Source organism: Bubalus kerabau, chromosome X (genome assembly GCF_029407905.1).
Source record: "Bubalus kerabau isolate K-KA32 ecotype Philippines breed swamp buffalo chromosome X, PCC_UOA_SB_1v2, whole genome shotgun sequence".
NCBI lineage: Eukaryota > Metazoa > Chordata > Mammalia > Artiodactyla > Bovidae > Bubalus > Bubalus kerabau.
In genome coordinates, this window is record NC_073647.1 from 141,549,721 (window position 1) to 141,575,809 (window position 26,089).

Below are 26,089 nucleotides of genomic sequence, written 5' to 3' on the forward strand. Positions count from 1 at the left end.
CAAGTGCATTTGGACATATTAATATAGTTTTAAAATATAGTTTTATACATCTTTATTTGAAAAAATAGATTCACATTAAAAATTTAAAGATCTTAATGTTCTTTTTATATTTTTATCTTATTTAAGTATAATGCAACTTTGAGGCCAAGAAGTAGGAAAGTTTTAAACAATGAGAAATCATTATAATCTATAAGGCCATTCATGTGTAATGAAGAATTGAGAATTTCAGGGGAAAAAAAATCAAGACTGGTGTAAGGTCCTAATACAGAACTTAATAGTAGCGATAACAATGGCATTTTCATTTATTGCTTTTCTTTTTAATCTGAACAACAGGAAATGTTCTATTTCAATGGGCGACTTTAATTTTTAAAAATTAAACTTCTATGAAAGGTAATGGTCTTCTATTTTAAAAGTGCAGGTCTTGTAAAGAGTAAAATTTTCTTCTATGATGTGTTTAAACATTATAGCCTGACTGAAAAGGAAGAAAATGTATTATTTCCTTGTCTTTATCAATCAGAATATTTTTATCACTTCCTAGATACCTCTGGTTCTTAATGAACCTAATTTATCAACACCCAGAGTAACATTTTAGAGTGATGTTTCATGCTGAAGAAAAATGCAGAATTTCTAATGTAACAATTTCCCTGTTTTTGCCTTTATACATGGTGGAAATGAAAGAAATGATCCATCAGGAAGAATGTAATAGGTACATTTTAATTATATCTAAAACGTTCTCTACCTACTGTTCAAAAACAACTATTCTTATCTCATGAGCTGATTTAAAAGAATTCTATAAACTATTATCTAGTTTCTTCAAGAAGTATATATGGATATAACTTTTAAATGGAAGATTATATCACAAAATGAAACCTCTCACTTTCATTTCTATCCACATTTTGGCTTCAAATAACTTGTGCTTTTCTTTGGAATTATGCTTTAAAATGTTTAAAAATTAAGGCAGGGTTCTTTATCATTTGATTTTAGTTATAGTGAGTTTGAAATTTCATCACAATTAAGCCTATTAGGATCAGCTGTGAAGAGATCATTTCACAAACAAATTTTCAAAAGCATACAAGATTAATCCATATGCTGCTGAGATGAGGCACAATAAAGAAGCATTACTGAGATAATCTATGGCTAAAATGATGGTGTATGACTTATGATTAAGCTTCATTACCTGCAGAGCAAGGGGCTTCCATCTCATATTTTTCAGTAAAGCTGGTGCTGAGGTAAGCATGCTCTGAGGTCGCTTTTTCAAAGTTAAGATAACACCACTCGGGTCCTCTCGTAGTGCATTCACCAAATTTTTCAACTGCCACCCCACCTGGTAACCAGCAAAATCATTACAATAAAATTGAGGTACAGTATTCAAAGATTTAATGTTCTCCCCCTTTAATAAGATTAGTAAGAAAAAAAAGAAAACCACATAATTGGTGTACCATCCTATCAGTTTTCAGGAGATATAAACTCAAAAAGATATTTTATTTTTGAATTGACTAACCATGTTATTGCATTAGAGTCCATATCATTATGAGATAACAATGGACATTTACAAGTCAAAGCAGAGACTAAGATGGTATCCAACCAATAGAATAATTTAGAATTAAAAGAAATTATGGCATTATTAATGCTGCACAAGGTGTAGATCCAAGCTTTGTTCACAACTTACAATTTAAGAATCCGCATGCCTGAAACAAAGATTTGGCAATGTCCTAAACTCACAAATTAAACCACATGCTTGCTCATCACCATCTTTTAGAGATATGTGGTACTAGTGTCACTAAGTGAGACTGACATTATACTACCAGTAGCTGGTACTGACACACCAAGGCGACATTCTGAGCATGGAAGACAGGATTGATAAAATAAACCTTAAACCACAATATAGAGTAAGAAATGACAAGGTAATGCTACTCCAATGCAGTAGCTATTGAAAATGTGTTCCAAAAGACTCTATAAATTTAAAATATAATAAACTAAATTTAATGAAGCCATTATGTGATATGTGAATATCACCCCAAACATATTGTATAATTATGTATAATTAAACAGAAGTACTTGATAAATGTCCAAAAACCTGGCTCAACTGTTATCCATGTTATATTACTTATCATTCTTTTACATTATTGAGTATTTGTTAATTTGCTTTTAAGACATACTGGTTATGCAGTTATTTGAAATCCTAGAAGTATTCTTTAAAGAAACACATTAAAAACATCTATTATTCCAAGGTTTAAAAAAATATATTTCACATTTAAAAGAGACAACCATTTATTCCAACTCTAATGGATTAGAAATTTATGCTACATAAATTATATAAATGTGTTATATAAATACAGTGGGTCAAAATTTATCCTGGATTGCAAGCAAGATTTAGCCAATGGTCTGAACATGATCTAGTTTCTTCCTAGGCACCCAAATGAAAGGGAATGGTTGCCTATGCCTATTCACCATGTTTTTGCCTGGGAGATAATGCTCAAGCTGTAAAGAAGGAGCATTTTCATCCAAATTAGCACAGATCCCAGAGACTATGATGAAAGAGGTACTCTGGACCACAGCCACTGAAGGATAATGGGAGACTTTAGTTTATATGACGGATCATTCATTTAAACTACAGCTTCTACTCTAGCTAAACCGAGTGATGGTTAAGAGAAAGAGGACAAAAAGGAAGCAAGACATTATAATGCTTAAAACCTCAGGGTCTCAGATAGGAATCAATATGATCATTATGATACTTGCCTAACATGAATAACAGGCTGTCAATTTTTTAAAAAATCACTTTAATGTGGATCAGCTACAGCAATGATATTGGTCAAATGTCTCCCATTATATATAAGTGGAGATTATTACATCCCCAAAGGTACACTGATTCTGATTCTTCTGATGGTTAAGAAGTGTCCCTACAGCCATTTCTATGAGCCAAGATCAAAGCAAAGTTAGTTCAAATTCAAGTATTCATTTTGCTTGCCAAAAAAATAAGCGAGCAGATTTTTGAATACCAGGTTTGGAGGGAGAAAACATACTGTTTATACAAAGAGTTTATGAACAACTTATTAATGATAACCACATTTTATCATTTATTTTATTCATTTAGATAATTGCTAATGATACTAAAGCAGTCAATATTACTGTAACCTTCTTTCAGCCTATCTACTCTAGACAACAAATTACACATTGATTTCTATGTACCAATTTCTCTTCATTTTATTCTATGACATAATCATGTCACTAGTTGAAAATTCTTAGGGCTTGACTGGGTTTTCCAGTGTAACATTTAGTGTAATTCGATTCATCCTACTCTTTCACAATTTCTCTATGCTCTTTTTGAGTACACAATTCCAAAAAACAGAATTGTTTCTCCATGAGAAAGTGAAATTGATTTTTGATGACAAAGTAATTATTTGGTTAGATTTAAATTTTGTATGCATGCTCAGTCGCTCAGTCATGTCCAACTCTTTGTGACCCCATGGACTGTAGCCCACCAGGCTCCTCTCTCCATGGGATATTCCAGGCCAGAACACTGGAGTGGGTTGCCATTTCCTTCTCCAGTCAATCTTCCCGACCTAGGGCTCGAACCTGTGTCTCTCACATCTCCCGCATTGGCAGGTGGAATGTTTACCACTATACCACCTGGGAAGCCTTAAATTTTATAGCTGAATGAATGTTATTTAATTGCAGAAAATTATATAACTTTATTACTTTTTAATTAGCCTTACCACGCTCACTGACATTCGATTAGCAGTCTTTTAAACAAAAGTGATCCATATATTTATCTTTGGCTCCCAAATTCTACTTCTACTGACAAAAGGAAACGACTGGATAAAAGCATAGAGATAAATGTGCAACATGTATGTTGCAGTGCTGTTTAAACCAAACAAAAACTGTACGTTATGCAAATGTCCATTAGCATGGGACATAAAATTTGTGTAGAAAAAGTTTAAATGTAGCTGCTGCTGCTGCTGCTGCTGCTGCATCGCTTCAGTCGTGTCCGAATCTGTGTGACCCCATAGACAGCAGCCCACCAGGCTCCCCGTCTCTGGGATTCTCCAGCCAAGAACACTGGAGTGGGTTGCCATTTCCTTCTCCGATGCATGAGAGTGAAAAGGGAAAGTGAAGTCGCTCAGTCATGTCCGACTCGCTAATGTAATTCAATTTTACTTTTGTTAAAAATATGTATATAAATATAGAAAACACAGAAAGCTATATACCACTATTAACAATGGTTACATTAAAGTGTAATAAAGACTGTAATATATATTTTCCCATTTACTCTTTAATTTCCTAAACTTTTGGAAATAAACATGTGTTTTATAAACAATAAAGCCAACAAAATATTGATAAATGGACCTAGTCTAAGAGTAATATTCCAGTTAGAAAATCGTGAATTTTCTGAATTATCTCATTAGGACTGTTTGTTATCAATGGTAAATTCCCACAAAAAGAACCAGAAAGGCAACACTATGTAGAACAGTAAAAGATGGTGATGGGGAAATGACATCCGCTCTGTACATTATCCTTTTATATAATTGTCAAAAGAAAAACAAAATTATTACTCAACTATTCATAATAAGACCTACATTATCTGTTGATTTTTTAGTCAATGAATGATTTCAATAGATTCCTCACATAAGTATTAATTTAGGTTTTTGTGGAAACTGCTGAATAGTAATATAATGAAGTTGGCTGTGTAATTCCCAGTATACATGTAACATTTTTATTAATAACAGATAGGTTTTAGCTATATCAGTCCAACCCCAGTATTTGTATACCTATAAACAGCAACCAGACAACATGCCTCTCATATGAATAATCCTTTTTTTCCTTAGTCCTTTCTCAAGCTCCTTGACTTGGATCATTTCTTCATTACTTTCTACCTTTTCTACTGCATATTATGCTTAACGACTGTACCCATTTATTGGATTGTACCATGTTCTATTCAAGGGCAGATGTGGCATGGTCTTAGAGCTCTAGGAAAAATGATTCTCAGCTCTGGTTCTGTGTATCCTCACATATCTTCAAACATAAGTATAGTGAATTATTAAAATAAATTTATTTCTCTGTTACTAAGATACTTATGGTTGACAGATTATAGGGGGACATGAATAGATGGTATTAATATGAAATGAGGCAAGTATATGGGTTACAACTTCAAGAAATTCGGGAGCCCCATTCCGGAGCTAAATATGGTACACAGACATCAAAATAAGTGAAATATATCAATGTGTGTTAATCATTTTTCAAACTTATTTTTCTATTTCCTCATTTGAGTTTCTGGCTATGGTTTTAAAGTATTAAGTTTGATACACCTGAATTAAAAGCCATGTGAAGATGCAACAATAATATGAAAAATAATTATATACTTTACATTGGCTGCAATGAAAGTCTTTCTGTACTAGGAGATAGAAGGAGCTTTGAAAGAAGGAAAACCAGGGATTCTAGTGGTTGCTAATATAAATGTATAATCCACTAATATGGGAAGGAATTAAATAAGGTACAAAACTTTGAGTTTGGGATACAAAGAAAAACATTCTAATAGTCAAAGACGTCCAAAAAGGAACTGGTAGACTTGTGAAAAAGTGAACTCAATATCAAAAGAGATGTTTATGTATTACTGCACAGGCTAAATAATTAGACTTCAAAAATCACAATACGTTACAACTTTACTATGCAGAACGGGTAGAAAAGTACAAATAGATGACAACAGATAAGCTTTGTAGTAAATGGATGTGGTCCTGATACAACTCTGAATACTTGTCCTCCATCCTTCTTCCTCCTCACAACCAATACATGCAAGTGTTTCCTCCAGGCTAAGTGTTATTCCCCTAATATTTCATGCTGTCATCTTACAAAAAACTCTTGTTTGCAGAACTTCCACTAACAACTTTCTGCATGACTCACAAATCCTCCTAACTGTCCCCAATCCCTATCAAGAAGTTGTGGCATATTTTCAACAGTTCATTCATCCATACTAATAGCTACTGAATAATCAAGCACCAGTAATTCACTGTGCTAGGTGCTTCATACTGCATTCCTTTTGTTTATATCTTCATTCTTAAAACAGCCCTAGGATGTAAACTATTAAACCCATTTTACATGTGAAGAAACTGAAGCGAAAAATTTTCTTGGTCAACATTATTAATAGAAACATGTAATTCTCCAAGCCAGAATACTGGAGTGGGTGGCTGTTCCCTTCTCCAGGGCATTTTCCGAAGCCAAGCATCGAACCTAGGGTTCCCACATTTCAGGCAGATTCTTTACCATCTGAGCCACCAGGGAAGCCCAATAGAAACATAGTAAGTTGCAAAGCCAGAATTCATTCAAGTCTGTTTGATTCTAAAGCACAAGGCATTGTGACAGCAAACATCCTCTTCTAAATATTCCACTGGTAGTACAAATGAATGCAACACTTGATTCAACAGCAACAAAAAAAAGTTCCCCATCATCCTCTCAAGTTTTGAGCATGGAGTCACCTACAACAGTTCCCCCTGTTTTTAATACACATCTATCCTGAAGAATGTGTGTGCTTACTCAGTCATGTCCAACCCTTTGCAACCACATGGACTGTAGCCCATCAGCCTGTTCTGTCCATGGGATTTCCCAGCCAAGAATACTGGAGTAGGTTGCCATTTCCTACTCCAGGGGATCTTCCTTACCCAGGGATCCAATCTGTGTTTCTTGCATGTCCTGCATTCAGGTGGATTCTTTACCACTATGTCACCTGGGAAGCCCATCCTAAAGAACAGATTCTGGCAATTAATACCTCTTCTTATTCCTTTATCTGTCTTGGATACCAGGTTGTTAGACTTAAGAGTCTTAACTGCTCTTTCTACTACTAGTCTTTTGCAGCTCCAATATACAGCTATAGCATAGCAGTGTTCTTTTCCTCAAAACACTTGAAAAGCTCACCAAAGGCTTAACTAAAGAGTCAATTCCTATAATAGACCCTGTGCCAATATGGCCATCACTATCTCCTATAGTTTCTCTTTAATGTAGTTCTTAAACTTCAGAATGTGTTAGCATCACCTGGAAATACCAGTTTTTCATCCAGTAGGTATGAGGTGGGGCCCTAGAATCTACATTTTTTCCCCTCAAGTTACCAAATGATGCTGATGCAGCTGGTCAGGAAACACTGTTTGAGAAGAGTGAGCTTCTTGAAGCCAGTGACTTGCCCATGTCTAGACTATTTTAATGTTTTTAAGATTGGATATTATAACTTATAAAATCACTAAATATTGATGTGTGCCTTCCATGTATTATGGGTGCAATGGCACTTGCAGCACAACCTGTGACTCTTTAAAAAGCATAATGAGCAGGGGAGAGATGAGCAGCTCAATAAGCATTTACGATAAATAAGACTCTGATGCTGGGAGAGATTGGGGGCAGGAGAAGGGGACGACAGAGGATGAGATGGCTGGATGGCATCACTGACTCGATGGACAGGAGTTTGAGTGAACTCCAGGAGTTGGTGATGGACAGGGAGGCCTGGCGTGCTGCAATTCATGCAGTCACAAAGAGTCGGACACGACTGAGTGACTGAACTGAACTGAACTGAACTGAACAGAAGTACCCCAATAGAATGGATAATGGGAGCCCCCCAAGGGCAGCTAACCCATTTTTGAGGGTTCAGGAAAGGTTTCCTATTAGCCTAAGCTGAATTTCTTAGGAAGTGGACACGTGAAGAGGATATGGAAGCTGAGGGACTGAAGAAAGCCCTGAGACAAGTTAAAACCAGTTTGAGCAATTCTCAGTAGTTCAGTATCGGAGAAGGCAATGGCACCCCACTCCAGTACTCTTGCCTGGAAAATCCCATGGATGGAGAAGTCTAGTGGGCTGCAGTCCATGGGGTCACTAAGATTTGGACACGACTCAGCGACTTCCCTTTCACTTTTCACTTTCATGCATTGGAGAAGGAAATGGCAACCCACTCCAGTGTTCTTGCCTGGAGAATCCCAGGGACGGCAGAGCCTGGTGGGCTGCCGTCTCTGGGGTCGCACAGAGTCGGACATGACTGAGCGACTTAGCAACAACAGCAGCAGCAAGTAGTTCAGTATGGGTGGAACAATTGGTTAAGTTAGTATTATGCTGCCCTTCAACACTGTGCTTTTCTTCTCAGCAAAAGTACCCTTCTATTATATAAATACTTGCATTATTATTCTGCCACCTATAAAATCTTATGTATCCATAATGGCACTTATTAAATGCAACACCCATCATACAGCCTCTTATAGCTAGGACCTTATTTTCCTCATGTGATCTTACATCTCTCTAATGGCATTTTTCATGCACTGCTGCTTATTAAAGCTATATATTTTTCCTCATGTCCTTCATCTACCCTCACAAAACTGGATATTGAGGCTTTTATTTTGAGGATAAAAACTGAGTCTCATTTTTCTGGATATACCTGCAATCAATGTCTTAGAAATGGCAGAGACTTAATGAGTATTTGTTGATAACTAGTGAAATGACATGGTGACACGAGAATGTGAATGTTTCAGAGATAATGAAGTGCCTTAAAAGTCCAAAGGGAATTTTGTTTTGTATATAAAACTAAGATGTAATATTAAGTTTTTCTCTAAATGTAATATACTTGATACTAAAGCTATAATAAACATTCTTTACCTCAAATTACCAAATAAACTTTCTTATAAACTAACATTTGGAAAAAAAACTATAGAGTGGATACTTCAGACCTAAAGTCACAGTGATTTGATTATGACAAGAAAAATATTTTCCATAATAATATATAATATCCATAATAATATATACCCATAGTAACAATGGATATAGTTGCTATTTGTTGTAGAAATATTCTGTTTCATCATATACATTATAGAAACAGTTAGGAAGGTTTTCTAGAAAAATATAAAGTCCAGGTTTTCCTTTCTCAATATTTAATAGAATATTTCATTCACACTAAAGTTCATGGACCTTTAAAAATCCACCTATACATCTGATACCAAGTATGTCATATTATTAAAGATAATATGTTTTTCACATATGCTGAACTACAAATAGTATCTTCCTGATTGTCCAGGTAGCAAAATTCAGTGTCTGTAAACTATGGCATGTCTTACTAGTTTAAATGCAATCCCCAACTTGGACACTGAAATGTATTTTTCAGCACAAACAGAATTAAAATGGTCCAACAGAGTTTTTAAGGTATCCCAAGAGTTTAAAGCCACATGCTCTGCTTTCTTGTAGACAGGGCTTGTGATTGCTTTGATAAGGTTGAAGCAGATACCAAGGGTTCTTGGGTAAATGGCAACATAAGTGGGCAGGTCCTTGGACAATGGGTTGCCCAGATTAGGTACACAAAGGGCTTTGGGGTTGGTGTTAAAGAAGTGACAGTCTTCCTTTCCTCTTTGTACATAGAGCGAAGTCTCTGATCCCTTTAGGACATTCTCTAGCCTATCTGATTCCTAAACAATAGGTAGTGAATTATTTGACCAACAAATGAAAAGACTCTCTATAGTTCCAAGTAGCCAAAGTTACAAATAAGCATAGAAGAATGTAAGCCTATCAACTTAGACCTTTACCTCTGTTACAACTGTATTTGAAATTATAAAAAAGCATCTCTAGAAATACATGTAGGAAGATAGGACATTCTTAAAATATTTTCAAAGTTATTATCCTTCAGAAGACAAAGTAACAGACCCATTCATTAACAATTACACACACTCCTGTGTAAACACTGGCTCTTACTCATGGTTGTAATGTTTAAATGATACCTATTCACAAAGTAAATTTCAAAGAGGCTTGAAGTGTGCCTATATGAATGTCTGACGATATGAGTCACACCATACCCAAATGTTCCTCTGCTCTTTTTAAAAGCACTAAAGAGACAATTCAATATACAACCCATCACATTCAGACTAATGACACTGTGTCTTTGCCAAATGTTTTGGTGCTGAGATATTACAGTTCTCTGTTCTCCTGCATTACTGAAACATTTCAAAACATTTCAGAACTAATGAATTTTGATACACAGTATCTTTCAAAGATCCTAGAATCACTAAATTTAAGTACCAATCTAAAAACTTCACCTAAACTTATTTTTTTCACACAATATATTTGTGTGATATATTTGGAGATATCCTAATTTTGCTTTTTCACAATCATTCATTTAGTGAGTAGAAACAGAGAATTACCCATGGTTCAAATAAAGAGGAATATAAGCTGAAAGGTATGCATTTGGTTAAGGAACTAAATGCAAAAAAAAAAAATTACTTTAAATTCCAGCATAGAGGACTTCTCTGGTGGTCCAGTGGTTAAGAATTCCACCTGTCAATGCAGGAGACACGGGTTTGATCCCTGGTCCAGGAAGATCCACATTCCATGGGGCAACTAAGCCCGTGTGTCACAACTACTGAGCCTGTGATCTAGAGTCCATACATGCTCCACAACAAGAGAAGCCACTGCAATGAGAAACCCATGCACTGCAACTAGAGTAGCCCCTGTTTGCCACAACTAGAAAGCCCATGTGCAGCAACAAAGACCCAGCACAACCGAAAATAAATAAATAAGTAAAATAAAAAGAAAAAAATTCCAGCATGGAGTAATTTAAATAGGTAATTCAGAGTATTAGAAATGACCCAAGGTTCTATCTATTATAAATGAAACCTTAGTACTGATTATTTTTTACAAACATGACTAGAAGAGATAATCTTGGGAAAAGATGAAGGGAACAAACATTCAAAAAGAAGGAATTAAAAAGTTTTATTTTCATTACAGGGAATACTCCACAATTTTATGTCTTTATTCACTGAGCCACTCTTCATCTCATGGCCTCCTTAAGTATTTATACAATGAAATAAGACTTTATTAAAGCATTTGTTTTTTAAAGGCATGTTTTTTATGTGGTTTAATTTTACTGTAAAACTTGGACCATGTTGAGCTCCTCACAATTTGAATTTACACATATGTTTTGGTAGCTAATATTTTCATGTGAATTTCATAGTCACATATATAATATACATGTGTGTGTGTGTGTGTGTTTTATTTAAGAGAAAGCATAGAGAACACAGTTTCTCACCGCTGAAGATGGATAGGGAGTCCAAGAGAGAAAACCAACTTGAAGACTACAAGAAGTACTTTGTTTTCACCTATTGTACACCACCTTCTTGGAGTCTTTCTCTATAACCAAGAAGTTCTGAGAGTTAAATCAGAATTTCTTGATTGACTCATGAGGAAGCTCATGGGAGGAAGAAAATAATACGCATGATTTTTTTCCTTTTAGTTCTACAGATCACCCACATTGTTTTTACCAAAGGTGATAGATACATTTCCACATCCTGTTACTTGCATTATCTTCTATTACCTATCCTGTTACCTACATAAACTGCACCTTTGTATCATTGGTATCTCTGCTTCTGGTATAGTTTAGCATCTTGAGCAACTCAATATACCAACTCAGTATGGTATTTGGTAATATTTTGGTCTCTGAAGGTCAAAAGTTTATTTTGAGGGGCTTCATGGTTCACATTTGTATATGCTATAGGAAACTAAATCAAAGCCCATTTTATTCTTATTTCATTATCATTCATGGTATTCTTTAACTTCTCCAAAACATAAAATTCAGTGAGTATAAAAGCCTCTGCTAGGGATACACTGAGAAGAAAGACAATTAACAGTAAAAGAATGTGGGGATGAATCTTTGGTCATATCACAGAGCTTCATTACCCCCAAAATCAATGGGATATTTTCAAAGAACCATAATAATACGAGTTTTTAACTAAAATTTTTATAAAGATACTTGCATGGGTTAAATTTTAACTTAATTTTATGTTTGCATATATATGGAAATTTTACATCTCAGCCATTTCTTCCTATGTTTCATTTCTGTTCTTGCAAAGACATTGAAAATGTGTATTTTAAAATAAAGAGTCTTAGTCACCAAAGCTAAGGGATGAAACACTGTTATCTAAAAGTCTATACATCCTATTTGTAAGAATTCTGAGAAAGAATAAAGAAAACATCTATATTTATGAAAAATTCAACTTAATTTAGGAATCCAAACAAAAATGTAAAGTAACCAAAGGCAAGTATTCATAAAGAAACATGTTTAAAAATCTATAGCTTTTCTATGAATAATTTTATAATGTCATTTACTGGTAGACATTTAACAGATATGTGTATTTGAAAATACTAGCAAGTACTGCAATAGATGTCTGCATTTATCAAAACAAAACCAAAGAATGTGCATATATGCATTTATATAGCTAAATAAACAGTAGTCTACATCTTTATTAACAAAAAGTTTTAGTTTAAGAACTTCCATAATGGCTGTAAATACTTCTTATTGTAGATGTTATCTTCAGAAATCATTTTATCAGAAATGCAACAACTCAGACAAAAAAGCGAATTCCTTGTCAGTTCTAAATGGGGCCCCATGAACTCTCTCTGCCATTTGTCTCAATTTTAAAATGCCCTTTATTGTCCAGTATTACAGTAATAAGATGAGAGGAAATATGAAAGTGATGAGTAGTTACATGACCTAAAATTTCGGCCACAATGTAGCTGAGAATGTTAATTTAGTGGATGAAACCTATATTTGAATCCTAAGGCTAAATAACTTAAAAAGAACTTAACATTCTTAAAATTATCTCTTGAATGTCCCATTTTATGACGCTCTAATGTATTTCCCTTTCATGCAATAATTTTTTATGTTCATCAGGCAGCTGTCATCTACTAATTGCCCACCTCTAATATAGATATAAAGTAAATCAGGGGACTGTAACTGACCGACTTCTGTCTTTTTGATACATGTAGGAAAAGGGATATAGTTATTGACACTGATTTACAAATGAGCTGCACACATAAAATCCAGAGTAGGAAAGAACATCAGCCAAGAGATACATTTTAAACATACAAAATAAACACTTATATGGATACATTTTAAAATTCCATGTAAAATAATCAACCTATTAATTGTATATCAACACGAAAGATGTTTCTAATAATAAAAAAAAATGAGAGCTAACCATATTTAGAACCAATTAGTCTTTTCCTGGTGGAGCTAGGAAGAATTATATAAATTAGAAATAAGTCAGGATGCAGTGATTCACAGAAAAAATAAATTGGTTCACAGGAAGTTACCAATATTAAGGTATCATACAACTTATCTTCTTTATATAAAGACTTAAGATAATTTTAGTTTGATAACAGAAAAATCATAAAATATTATATTAGATAATAAAGTAATGAATTGATTTACCTAGGGATAATAAAACATAATTTATATAAATATGTGGCCGTTCAAAACCAGTTTCCACACATTCTCATCAAATCCACAATATTCAATGTAAAATAAAAGAAACTATATCCTATACAAAGTAGAATCTGAAATAAAATTTTACTATGAGGAACTGAAATCTTGGATGTATTATTTCTTCTAATTTTTGGTAAGTGTCTTTTCATGGTATTTTCCCCTTCCAAAAAAAAACAATTCTCTTGCTCTGTTTTAGAATACCAATTTCTTAGAATCCTAACAGAATTATTTTAGGATATTATCATAACCATTTATTAAGCAATATGTTAAACACCATGCTAATATACTTAATCTCTATACTCCAGCAACATCTTGTGTTTACAGGGATAAGAAAGGAGGTGCACTGCAAATACTGCCATTTGAATTTTCAGTACTTTTTGTTGTAAGAAATTATAAGATAAATATTTTCTCTTTTGAGAAAGGAGAACAGAAGAAAATAGGCAAGAATAAAAAAAAATACTGAAAAAGGTGAAGAATGTAGGAGAAATAGTCAAGTGAGAAGAGATGAGGATGGTCAAGTAAAGAAAACTAAGTTAGAAGAAAAACTTAAAAAATAAAGACAATTATACATATTTAAAAAAGAGAGAAAGCACATTGGTGTTAGCCAATATTGTGGTACTGAATCCACTCAATGAACTACTCCTTCCAGGCAACAGGATAAGGGCAGGGCAGGGGTAAGGGATTTTTGAGTTTTAATGGGTCACCATCCATTCTGATTACATTGGCTTCCCTTTCAAACAATACTCGCCTATTGTTGTGAGGTTGAAGGAACAAGAGGGTGAAGAAAGAGTCACAAATGAGAGACTAGAGTGAGAATAAGAGAATAAAGGAGACACTGCTGAGAATTATATAAATGAAGTCAGAATGACCTTTCCAGATAACTCAATAGTCCTTGATCTCGTTCCCTTCTCCCACCCCCTATGACATCACCTGCATTCTTGTTCAGTAATGTTTACCATTTAGGGGGGAACGAAACCCACTAGTTTACAGTGTTCGTCTTCCAGCTCTTACTGATCACTGTCAAGCATCCTGACTGTTTGTTGTAGGCTATCTTCTTCTTGACTACCCCAACCTGGTTATTTTCCATTCCAGAAGGCTTTATAGCCCCATCTATTGAACCCTTTCTTGCCATAATGTAGTCACCAGGTTCCAGAAGACTTTCCAAATAGTGAATATGTTTTAGTATACACAAAAAATAAAAGGAAAATTTTCCAACTGCTAGATTCAACCATCACATACCCCATTCTTTTCAACTGATATTCCTAAGAAGAAAGTATCTGTTTTTAGTATGGATAGACTTTTATAACACTTACACACCAAAAACAGCAAAGACATGAAATTTTAACAGATTCATTAGGAATATGCCCAAATAGATTTAATAACTATAAGTAGACTCATCAGCTAAAAAAAAAGTGTTAAAAGTGCATCATGAGGGCAGAGTTGCTGGTTCAAACTATGCCGAGGTATCTCCCAGAGAGGAATGTAGTGGCAGATGAAGTGGAAAAAATCTTGGGAGATTCCAGCAGCCTTTGAGGAGTTGGATCTTCACTGGCAGGGAAGACATGCAATAGGACTCAGTCTGCTTTGCTTGGATGTTCATGATTTTTTCTTCTTCCTACCTGGCAGCCAGTTTCTCAGCCACAGAAGTATGTTGACTAGAAAAGCTTAAAAGCCACTTATAATAAAGAATATAGCAACATGAAAAAGGACATAAAACTTCCAGTTTCATTTTAAATAAAATATATATATATATTTTAAAGAGAAAACTATAAATACACACACACACACATCTAATTGAACATCTTGAAGATATACCATACTAGCAATTTCAAAAATAGTATTTGAATTCATCTGTGATTATTCAACTTTCTCATACTCTTAGGGGAAAATTTCACATTGCTTTTCTAGGTATTTTATAATAAGAAAAGTAGTCAAATTTTATATTGTACATTACTACCTATAACAATAGGAAATTTTATAATTATATAAAAATACTAACTGAGCTAATAACATTCAAAACATAAAACTGAACATTACTCTTTTCATTCTTGAACCTATATTGGTATACCATAATATTGGCAATATCTCACTATTCTGATTAGTTAAATACTGGATTAAAATATGTATTTTAAAAGCATTAGGCAATATTTTAATGTAAATATATCATAACAAACCCTTAATATCCCTGGTTATGAATGCAGGGACAGAAGGGATAACTGTAGACTGCAAATAACTTACACTTGTTTCAACTAATTTATCGATCTATCAAACCTTTCATAATAACAACACTAAGATAATGTCCATTCCCTCACCTTTGTATATTGTCTCATAAGAAATAAAGGCCACTGCACAGACCACAATGGGGGCAATAGCAAGAGAGGACATAGTAGGGTGCATTTAATGAAAGATACCATTCATGCACAAAGATGGCTCAATTTGAACAAAAAGAAGGCAATCTGATAATTGATCACATTATTAAGGAAGGTCACTTTGATGGAATTCAACATAATTTCCTGTCAGACAATGTCTCTATTATCATCCAAAATCAATTTGGAGGTTGCAGTAGCAGTCTGCTAAGGACTTGGACTCCAGCTGGCCCAACCGTTGTAGTAGATAAAGGGAGGTTGGAAAGTTAATTTCTGTGGAACTTCTAACACCTGCCTGGCATTGTGTTTTATGTATCTTGTCTATCTGGAGGAAAGAAGTGAGTGAGGATGTAGCAGTAAAGTTAAATTTCAACCCCATTTCTAATTTCAATTAAGCTGAACCACTATCCAAGTTATGTAAATTCTCACTTCCTCTATTCTCTACCCTTGGCTCTGCGTAACCTCTCCCTGAATCTTAAGATTTACTTACAGGATTGTGGGAATTCCTCCCCTTTTGTTTGATAATCTTGCAATTTGAGTTTGGGGAGGGAGTATAATAAAACTGAAGTAAGAGCATGCACCTTGGAGTCAGTGAGCTTTGAGCTGTGGGTGGGTTAAATAATCATTCAGTCTCCATATACATCTTCTTCACAGGATCATTGTGAGGAGTAAATAACATAAAATATGTGAAGGACTTAACATGATGCTTGGCACACTGTAAGAACTCAGTAAGTGTTGGCTCTGGTTATTATTATTGAAAAGATAAATAGTTATCATGACTCACTTAAAACTATAGGTCAATTTCAGAGCAAAAACTGAAAGCAAGTTCCTCCAACCATCATTCTGTGTAGTTTCTAATATTTTAGAATATTCCTGCAATAGAAAGATGTGTTGACACATTCTCACAGTATTTAAATATCACCAATCCATATAAATTTTATTGGTTCACTTTAAGTCTTTTAAAGACTTTCATATTCAACAGGCATGAGAATCTTTGCTCCACAAAGAGTATCCTTTTAACAACTTTATTTCTCATTAGAGACTAATTTCTATCCTCTTAGTATTGACCAACTGGAAATAGGTCAAACTATCCAACAGACATCATATTTGCTAAGGTCACATTGTAGAAGTGGAGGCAGTGTGAACAGCAGGAGGAGGAGCTGCCAATCTACTTAAGCAGCTCTTTTATCCCACTGCCCAAATCCTCATCCTAAAGGACAAGAAACTTTACTCAGGACAATCACTTTTTACTGTATAGTTTCTAGTCATGAGAACTTACTCATCATCAAAACTGTCACAGAGTGGAAAGGCTCTGTTGATTACCAATATTCTCCATTAATTAGCCTCAACTAGCTAACAATAATTAGTATTAACTTTACACCCCATACATATAATTTTTCATACTTTCATTAACTTTTATTCACTTAGAAAATGAACTTATTGAAGAAATATCATAAATTTAATTATCAGTGTTCAGGAGCCTCTCCAAGATATTACAAACTTCTCATTCAAACCAAATTTAAAATAGCATCTGCCTTAATATCAGAATCACTGAGAAAGATCAGACTTCTCACATGAGTCTTCTTACCCTCCAAATATAGCCTTTCTTCTATGACTAGAACAGGCAAAACCAAATTTAGTTAAAAGGTACAGCAGGAAATAATTACTTACTCTGAAGAGTCAGTGAGTAATAAATAGAACATTTACCAGGAAAAAAAAATGTTTTTCTTTTAAAATGTGGATTATAAATCAATAATCAGATTATTTTAATGTTAACCTCACTTTTTAAAAACAATATATTTTATTTTGGCAGAGACAGAGCAATTTAGATAGAAACTAGTGCAAAATGAAAATCATATGATGTTAATTTTAAAAATCTAAGATTAAAAAAAAAAATCTAAGATTAAGAAAAATTGCCCTTGAAAATCTACCAAAGGCACAGAATGTCACTGTCGTTCTTAGCCTAGAAAGGGAATCATGAGGTTCAAAGAACAAAAAAAGAAAAAAAAATTATGAACTTATTCAGTTAAGTGCAATAGTTTTAAAACTTAAACTATAGTTCTCTTTTGGGAAATGAACAGCCAATTCAGCTACTAAAATAAAAAAAAAATGACATGAAAATAAACCAATCTGCCAGATACTTTAATGAACAAATCAATGTTAAAGTAGATAAATGAATGTATGGTGTTATAAAACATATCTACTAGGTAACCTGATAATTTTTTAAAATGAAACTTAAAAGTTATACTAAAAAATTTGAATTTGTATGCACTGTCACTGTAATTTCTATTCCAAAATGGTCATCCCAGTTCATGGGGTAATATTATCCATACAGAATTGTACATCTAACATCAGCCACCACCAATAAATCCTCATGTTATTTTAAAACAATGCCTTATGAAATTTCTTAAGATAATTAAGAAAAATAGTCATTCAGTTATTTTTCAAAAGGCTATTTAAATATTTTGTACACAAACCGGCATTTCATTTCATTGTATTCTTTTAAAGACTTAAGCAATCTTTGTATTAGTTCCTCCCACTGACTTGTAAGGTAATTATACATACCACAGTCTGATGATTAACTTGAATCACTTCATCCCCAGCATGGATCTTCTTGCACCGATCTGCAGGTGACTAAATTAAACACAAAGGAAATGGTAAAGAACATAAGTTTTATCAATCATTTCCTCTCTATGGAAACACTACCATAAGTTCACCCCTTTAAATTAGATCAAGAGCTTAATTATAATCTTCATAAAATTAAACTAAAAAAATGTTACTAATATTTGATATTTAATTCAGATGACCATTTTATCTACTACTGTGGGCAAGAATCCCTTAGAAGAAATGGAGTAGCCCTCACAGTCAACAAAAGAGTCCAAAATGTAGTACTTGAGATGCAATCTCAAAAATGACAGAATGATCTCTGTTCGTTTCCATGGCAAACCATTCAGTCACAGTAATCTAAGCCTATGCCCCAACCAGTAATGCTGAAGAAGATGAAGTTGAACGGTTCTATGAAACTCTAATACTTTGGCCACCTGATGTGAAGAACCGACTCATTGGAAAAGACCCTGATGCTGGGAAAGATTGAAGGCATGAGTAGGGGACGACAGAGGATGAGATGGTTACATGGCATCACCAACTTAATGGACCTGAGTTTGAGCAAGCTGCGGGAGTTGGCGATGGACAGGAAAGCCTGGCGTGCTGCAGTCCATGGCGTAGCAGAGAGCAGGACATGACAGAGAGAGTGAACTGACTGAATACTTTGATCTACTATTTGTATTCTATGTAAAACTAATGACAGAAAGTAGGAATGTAAGACAATATATAGATATTTATGTTGTAAAAGACCATTATCTTTCTGAGACCATTAGGGAAAAATAATAATGGCAAACTGTAAACAGGCAACCCTCTCAGTAGTTCTACTGGGCATCTGGTTCAAAAATATATATGTCAAGACATATCTTTTAAAACTTTGGTCTTTTTCATTTAATACAAATAATTCACATTAACTTCAGCAAACAAATATTTTCAAGTACATCTTTATGATCAGCACCAAAGCTTTGTCAACTAATGATTATATCGCTAATTTATTTCGTCATTAATACCATCAATTCTGAATAAATGAGAAAAGCAAATTGAAAGGACAGCCATTAGCTCAAAGTTACATTAATAACATTCTTTTCAGTATCTAACTACAAGAGAATCCTATTTCTAATGTTTCATGCAGCATAATACATTGGCAAAACCACATTAAATAAACTAAAATGCCAACATTTCTACAGGATGTAACAATTTTATCATTTTTCCTCTTTATTCCCCAAAGAGATTAAAAACAAAAACAAACAAGAAAAAAAAACTAGTAACTAATATTGCCAAGTTTTCTGAAGTTTTTAGGAAACTGAGATTTAAGATAGAAATTTCCTAATACTGTAAGAATTTAAAATACTGTACAATTCTTTATTTTTCCCTCTAAATGACTATTAAGTATATTAGACATTTTAATGATAATATGCATATGGGCTTTTGAATATACAGAAAATGTATTTTATGAAAACAATGTATTTGTGTATTTATATGTGTGTTAATTTATCAAACACAACTATAAATACTGTAATACAATTCATTAATATCTATTGAAAGGAAAAGAAGGATGATATGGTGATGGAACTTGCAAAGTAAAATGCTACTTTTAAGACACTGGAATAGGATTTTCTTTAAAAAATATTTATAATAGGCTAGAATTCAATTCCATTTATTGAAGGAGTAACACAGCCCCACAATTAAGAGGGTAGTTTACCTAGGATGTGAACCCAACTCTAAGAATAGTGTCACAACAAGAAAAAAACAAGCATTTATTTCACAGCACCTACCAAATCAGACAAGCCCATGTAACATTTCTGAAAAGTTTGTAAATAGAGCTGTAACTATAGAGTCTGTCCCTGTGCTATTTGGCTTACAACTGATCTTTTTAAACGAGTGTATGAAAAAAAAAATCAAGTCAATGGCTCTAATTCATAATGTAAAAGAGCTTGATAGTTGCTACATAAAATTCAAAGAAACTGAAACAACTTTTTGCACAGGGAAGTGAAAAAGGAAACAATTCATACAAAGTATAGACTTTCAGTGTTAAAATTTATCCTAGACAGAGTTTATCCAAACTCCTAATTTTACAAAGGAAAAACTAAGAAACTAGGGTACAGCAAAACAAAATAACTTACCCACTTAGTGAGCAGCTTTACTAAGACTCAACACAGATCTAATGATAAATGATTTAGGGTACCAAAAATAGTGAAATACTTTCAAGAAAAAAGAATTAAATGATGAACTAGTAACATATCATTTATATCTGAACTACTCATAGAATCAATCCTTCTTTGGTCACTTATCCATTTATAAAATATTACTAATTAATATAAACAATGCATAGTGCTCAACTTTTTTTTTTTTTACAGACTCCATACAACGTAGAGAGATATGTTTTGATCAATTCTTCAAGATACAGTTAGTTCAAAATAACCACTTCTGTGATTCCTTCCTTGTTTTTATTTGGCAGCATTTACTATTCTTTCCTTTGTCCATCTATGCAAATTTCAGTACCTGTTTACACAGATAAATCTGTACTTGTATGCCTTAGGGGCAGCAAGTTAGTTTAATTTAAAAATGTTTTCAATACCTAGTTTCAAGTCTGGAACACAACAGACATAAAGCAGAGTTTTGCTAAATGAACAAATGATCAAACAAATGATCAGAGGAATGTACACACGAATGACAATGATCAATCAGTGACAAGAGTATAGTTTATAAGTATCTCACTGCATTTAAAAATGTTAAACAGTTGACAATATGCAAATAACATATTCTTGATCTCATTTAACTCATATTTAATAACAATGAGATGCCAGTACAAAACTGCAACTTCAATGTATTTCACCATTCAAAAGAAACTAAGTGAAGTGGAGGGGGAAAAAATCAACAAATGGTTAAATAGGTGAATTAGATGAAATAATGCTGTCTTTTTAAAAAGAAAACGCTGGTAAAATGTTGAGAACAATAATAACTTGAGATTTAACTAATTTCACCTCAGTCTTCTTTGAAGGAACATGCTATAAACGTGATTTGTCAGAATTTATAAAAGAAAAATATTCGAAGCTCAAAACCTGCTTAAGAGAGTGGGATGGAAATCTGGGACAACCAAATACAGAAATAATGACTTATTATGCAACTCAAATCTATTATAGTGATCATGTTAATGTCCAACACAATCATTTAACATTTCTGTAACTCTTTCTTTATAGTACAGTTCAGTTCAGTCACTCAGTCGTGTCCGACTCTTTGCAACCCCATGAATCGCAGCATGCCAGGCCTCCCTGTCCATCAGAGACATTACTTTGCCAACAAAGGTCCGACTAGTCAAGGCTATGGTTTTTCCTGTGGTCAAGTATGGATGTGAGAGTTGGACTGTGAAGAAAGCTGAGCACCAAAGAATTGATGCTTTTGAACTGTGGTGTTGGAGAAGACTCTTGAGAGTCCCTTGGACTGCAAGGAGGTCCAACCAGTCCATTCTGAAGGAGATCAGCCCTGGGTGTTCTTTGGAAGGAATGATGCTAAAGCTGAAACTCCAGTCCTTTGGCCACCTCATGCGAAGAGCTGACTCATTGGAAAAGACTCTGATGCTGGGAGGGATTGGGGGCAGGAGGAAAAGGGGACGACAGAGGATGAGATGGCTGGATGGCATCACTGACTCGATGGACATGAGTTTGAGTGAATTCCGGGAGATGGTACAGTCTTTCATATTTATTATCTTATTTAATTTTCACAACCTAGTGAGGTATGCAGTACAGATGATATATTATTTACGATTTATAGTTGAGGATGGAGAAGGAAATGGCAACCCACTCCAGTATTCTTGCCTGGAGAATCCTGTGGACAGAGGAGCCTGGGTGGGTTGTTGTCCATAGGGTCGCACAGAGTTGGACATGACTGAAGCAACTTAGCATGCATGCATGCATGGTTGAGGAAATTAAAGCAGTGAGAGTGTAAATGACTCGTCAGAAATTACACTGCCAACAAAATCAAAATTGGGTGTACAGCTTAGGCCTAGCGACTCTGACCTACTGCTTGCAGTGGAGCATGTGTCAAAACTACCTGTTAAAGGAGAATCTCTTATTAAAAAACAGACTGGTCTCCAGAGCTAATTCAGTAGGTCTGGGGTGGGACAGTCCCAAAGGAAGCTGATGCTGCTGGTCCAGGGATGGACTTCACTGTGAAAACGGGCTGATCTATACTATGCTGCCCCTTCACTGAATAAAGTTCAATTATACTTCAAGTATTCAGGAAACCTGACTTATCTGATGTTTCTTTCTTACACAATTTAAGTTTCCTAATAAAACTACACTATTTGTCAGATGGAGGTGGATTCTTTTAGATGTCACAATAACTTGTCATGAATCAGAAAATACTTAACAAATCTCTGGCTTTGAACACAAAACATCTGATTTACTTCAGATAAATAGCTATTCTCAACCAAAAGAAATGACTGAAATTCTCCCCAAATCAGTGCTTACTAACTCAATATGTCTTTTTAGTTGTATATTTTAATCTGTTTATTTCCTCAGAAGTCAACCGGAATTATGTAAGTGCCATAAGTCGGTTAACAATAAAAGAAAAAACATACTCCAAAATTTGAAATGTTAGAATACTTACATTTTCTGTAGTTCCAGTAATTACATGGAGGCCATCATATGTTGATTTAATATACATACCCTAAAAAAAAAAAAAGACAGCATAGGAAAACAAATGAAAACTGAAGTATTTTCAAGGATATTATAACCTCATTTACAAAACGAATTGCCCTATCAAGTTAAAATTGCCATTGCCCCAGGGATGAATCCATGATCCAATAAGGCTGTCTTTAAACTTTAAGAAATTCCTATCTGAATGTTCTTGCTTCTAAAGTTTGCCTGAAGAAGCCTGTACTCAGCTTAATCAAATGATTACTTGAAAAGTGAACTTATAAAATGCATCATGGTAATTCAATATCCTGAAGAACATAGTTCACTCTCCTCAAAATCCATACTACATGTGCTGTGGCAAAATAAAAGTTACAATGGGAAGTTCAAATATTGGGATATTATTAGTTTATTATACTTGATACATATTACACAATAAAAAGTAGGTTTCTATAGAGCCACTACAGAACTACTGGAGACAGAAGAATGATAAAATATTGTTTATACAAAAATTTTTTTCTGTTCCTCTTTTGTGGTATCCTACACATTCTATCTTAATCTTATTGCTGACGTTTTAATAATTACATCCAATGATCTCTCTATCAATAATTAAGAGGTGGAATTCCCTGGCAGTTCAGTGGTTAGGGCTCCACACTCTGACTGCTGCGGGCCCAGGTTCAATCCCTGGTTGGGGAATTAGATTCCACAAGCTGTACAGTGTGGCCAAAAATAAATAAATATTTAAAATTAAAATCATAATAATATTAATTTAGAGGTAATGTGTGGCACACCCTCCTCCCAATAAAGAAGAAATTCCGTTTCCATTTAAACAAAGTGATTTCAGAAAAAGCTTCATTAAAGATAAAATATTATCTAGAAATCTTCAAACTATTCAAGAACAAATCAAACCTTTCTTTAAGTTATGCACAGTGACAGGACCCTAAAAGAAAAAATATTACAAGAAAGGATTCACATTTTAAATACTGAAATATTTTTATTTAAATAAATCAGAAAAAAATAGATGATTCTCTGAATGGCCTTTTTTCCTAAGGAATATTCTGTTAGATAAAAAATTTACTGAGTTTTACTTTGAAACTACTTTGCATCTCAACTATTGACTTCAAAAATTAAAAAGTACTAACTTTAAAATAAACCTGAAGCCTGAAATATAAGGGACTTAATAACTAAGAACAATCATTTCAGAAAAAGCTGACATTTAAATAATTATGTGTAGACAATTGCAGTGTTAATTTCCTATACCTGGATGTTAATATTTTGATATCTAAATGTACTTGTGTTTTCACTAAAAATAACTAAGAAATAAAAACAAGAAGCAATAAGTTCATGACATGGAATTATTAAGAAGTCTTTGGGTAGGTTTTAATTCAGAAAATTCATTTCAGTAATGTCATATGTCTAAGATGTTGGTATCAGCAGTATGTGAACCGTGAACTTCCTGATGTTCAAGCTGGTTTTAGAAAAGGCAGAGGAACCAGAGATCAGATTCCAACATCCGCTGGATCATGGGAAAAGCAAGAGAGTTCCAGAAAAACATCTATTTCTGCTTTATTGACTATGCCAAAGCCTTTGACTGTGTGGATCACAATAAACTGTGGAAAATTCTGAAAGAGATGGGAATACCAGACCACCTGATCTGCCTCTTGATAAATCTGTATGCAGGTCAGGAAGCAACAGTTAGAACTGGACATGGAACACCAGACTGGTTCCAAATAGGAAAAGGAGTTCGTCAAGGCTGTATATTGTCACCCTGCTCATTTAACTTATATGCAGAGTACATCATGAGAAACGCTGGGCTGGAAGAAACACAAACTGGAATCAAGATTGCCGGGAGAAATATCAATAACCTCAGATATGCAGATGACACCACCCTTATGGCAGAAAGTGAAGAGGAACTCAAAAGCCTCTTGATGAAAGTGAAAGTGGACAGTGAAAAAGTTGGCTTAAAGCTCAACATTCAGAAGACGAAGATCATGGCATCTGGCCCCATCACTTCATGGCAAATAGATGGGGAAACAGTGGAAACAGTGTCAGACTTTATTTTTCTGGGTTCCAAAATCACTGCAGATGGTGACTGCAGCCATGAAATTAAAAGACACTTACTCCTTGGAAGGAAAGTTATGACCAACCTAGATAGCATATTCAAAAGCAGAGACATTACTTTGCCAACAAAGGTCCATCTAGTCAAGGCTATGGTTTTTCCAGTGGTCATGTATGGATGTGAGAGTTGGACTGTGAAGAAGGCTGAGCGCCGAAGAATTGATGCTTTTGAACTGTGGTGTTGGAGAAGGCTCTTGAGAGTCCCTTGGACTGCAAGGAGATCCAACCAGTCCATTCTGAAGATCAGCCCTGGGATTTCTTTGGAAGGAATGATGCTAAAGCTGAAACTCCAGTCCTTTGGCCACCTCATGCGAAGAGTTGACTCATTGGAAAAGACTCTGATGCCGGGAGGGATTGGGGGCAGGAGGAGAAGGGGACGACAGAGGATGAGATGGCTGGATGGCATCACTGACTCGATGGACGTGAGTGTCAGTGAACTCCGGGAGTTGGTGATGGACAGGGAGGCCTGGCGTGCTGCAATTCATGGGGTCGCAAAGAGTCAGACATGACTAAGCGACTGATCTGATCTGATCTGTTCAGTTCAGAGACTGTTTAAGCCTGGATCTCCTCTTAATGTGAAACAAAATAAACGTAATTTTACAAGATGTTCATTTATCTGTGAATTCTAATGTCTTATATGAAAGTTCATCATTTTATATGAAATACATAACTAACCTCAACAAACATACAAATAGAAATTAATTAAGAAATTGGTTAGTTCTTGGCTATAACCATATGGTAATATTCAACCTTATACAGGTGACAAGTATATAACATACTTTATTTATTTTTTAAATTTTATTTTATTTAACTTTACAATATTGTATTGGTTTTGCCATATATCAAAATGAATCTGCCACAGGTATACATGTGTTCCCCATCCTGAACCCTCCTCCCTCCTCCCTCCCCATACCATCCCTCTGGGTCATCCCAGTGCACCAGCCCCAAGCATCCAGTATCGTGCATCGAACCTGGACTGGCGACTCGTTTCATATATGATATTATACATATTTCAATGCCATTCTCCCAAATTATCCCACCCTCTCCCTTTCCCACAGAGTCTAAAAGACTGTTCTATACATCAGTGTCTCTTTTGCTGTCTC

At 34.5% G+C, this 26,089-nt stretch overlaps 1 protein-coding gene across 5 annotated transcripts in view; it reads right to left on the reverse strand.

Moving 5' to 3' along the window:
* Positions 1 to 26,089, reverse strand: part of CNKSR2 (connector enhancer of kinase suppressor of Ras 2) — a 283,089-nt gene that overhangs the window by 123,332 nt on the left and 133,668 nt on the right. For 3 of the 5 annotated variants that reach the window (XM_055564828.1, XM_055564827.1, XM_055564831.1), the window contains exons 7-9: positions 22,843 to 22,902; positions 18,199 to 18,267; positions 1,178 to 1,324 (exon numbers count right to left, since the gene is read on the reverse strand). In XM_055564828.1, the coding sequence (XP_055420803.1) occupies positions 1,178 to 1,324; positions 18,199 to 18,267; positions 22,843 to 22,902 (276 nt within the window). The remainder of the gene's footprint in view (positions 1 to 1,177; positions 1,325 to 18,198; positions 18,268 to 22,842; positions 22,903 to 26,089) is intronic. The other 2 variants (XM_055564830.1, XM_055564829.1) reach the window with 1 other exon arrangement.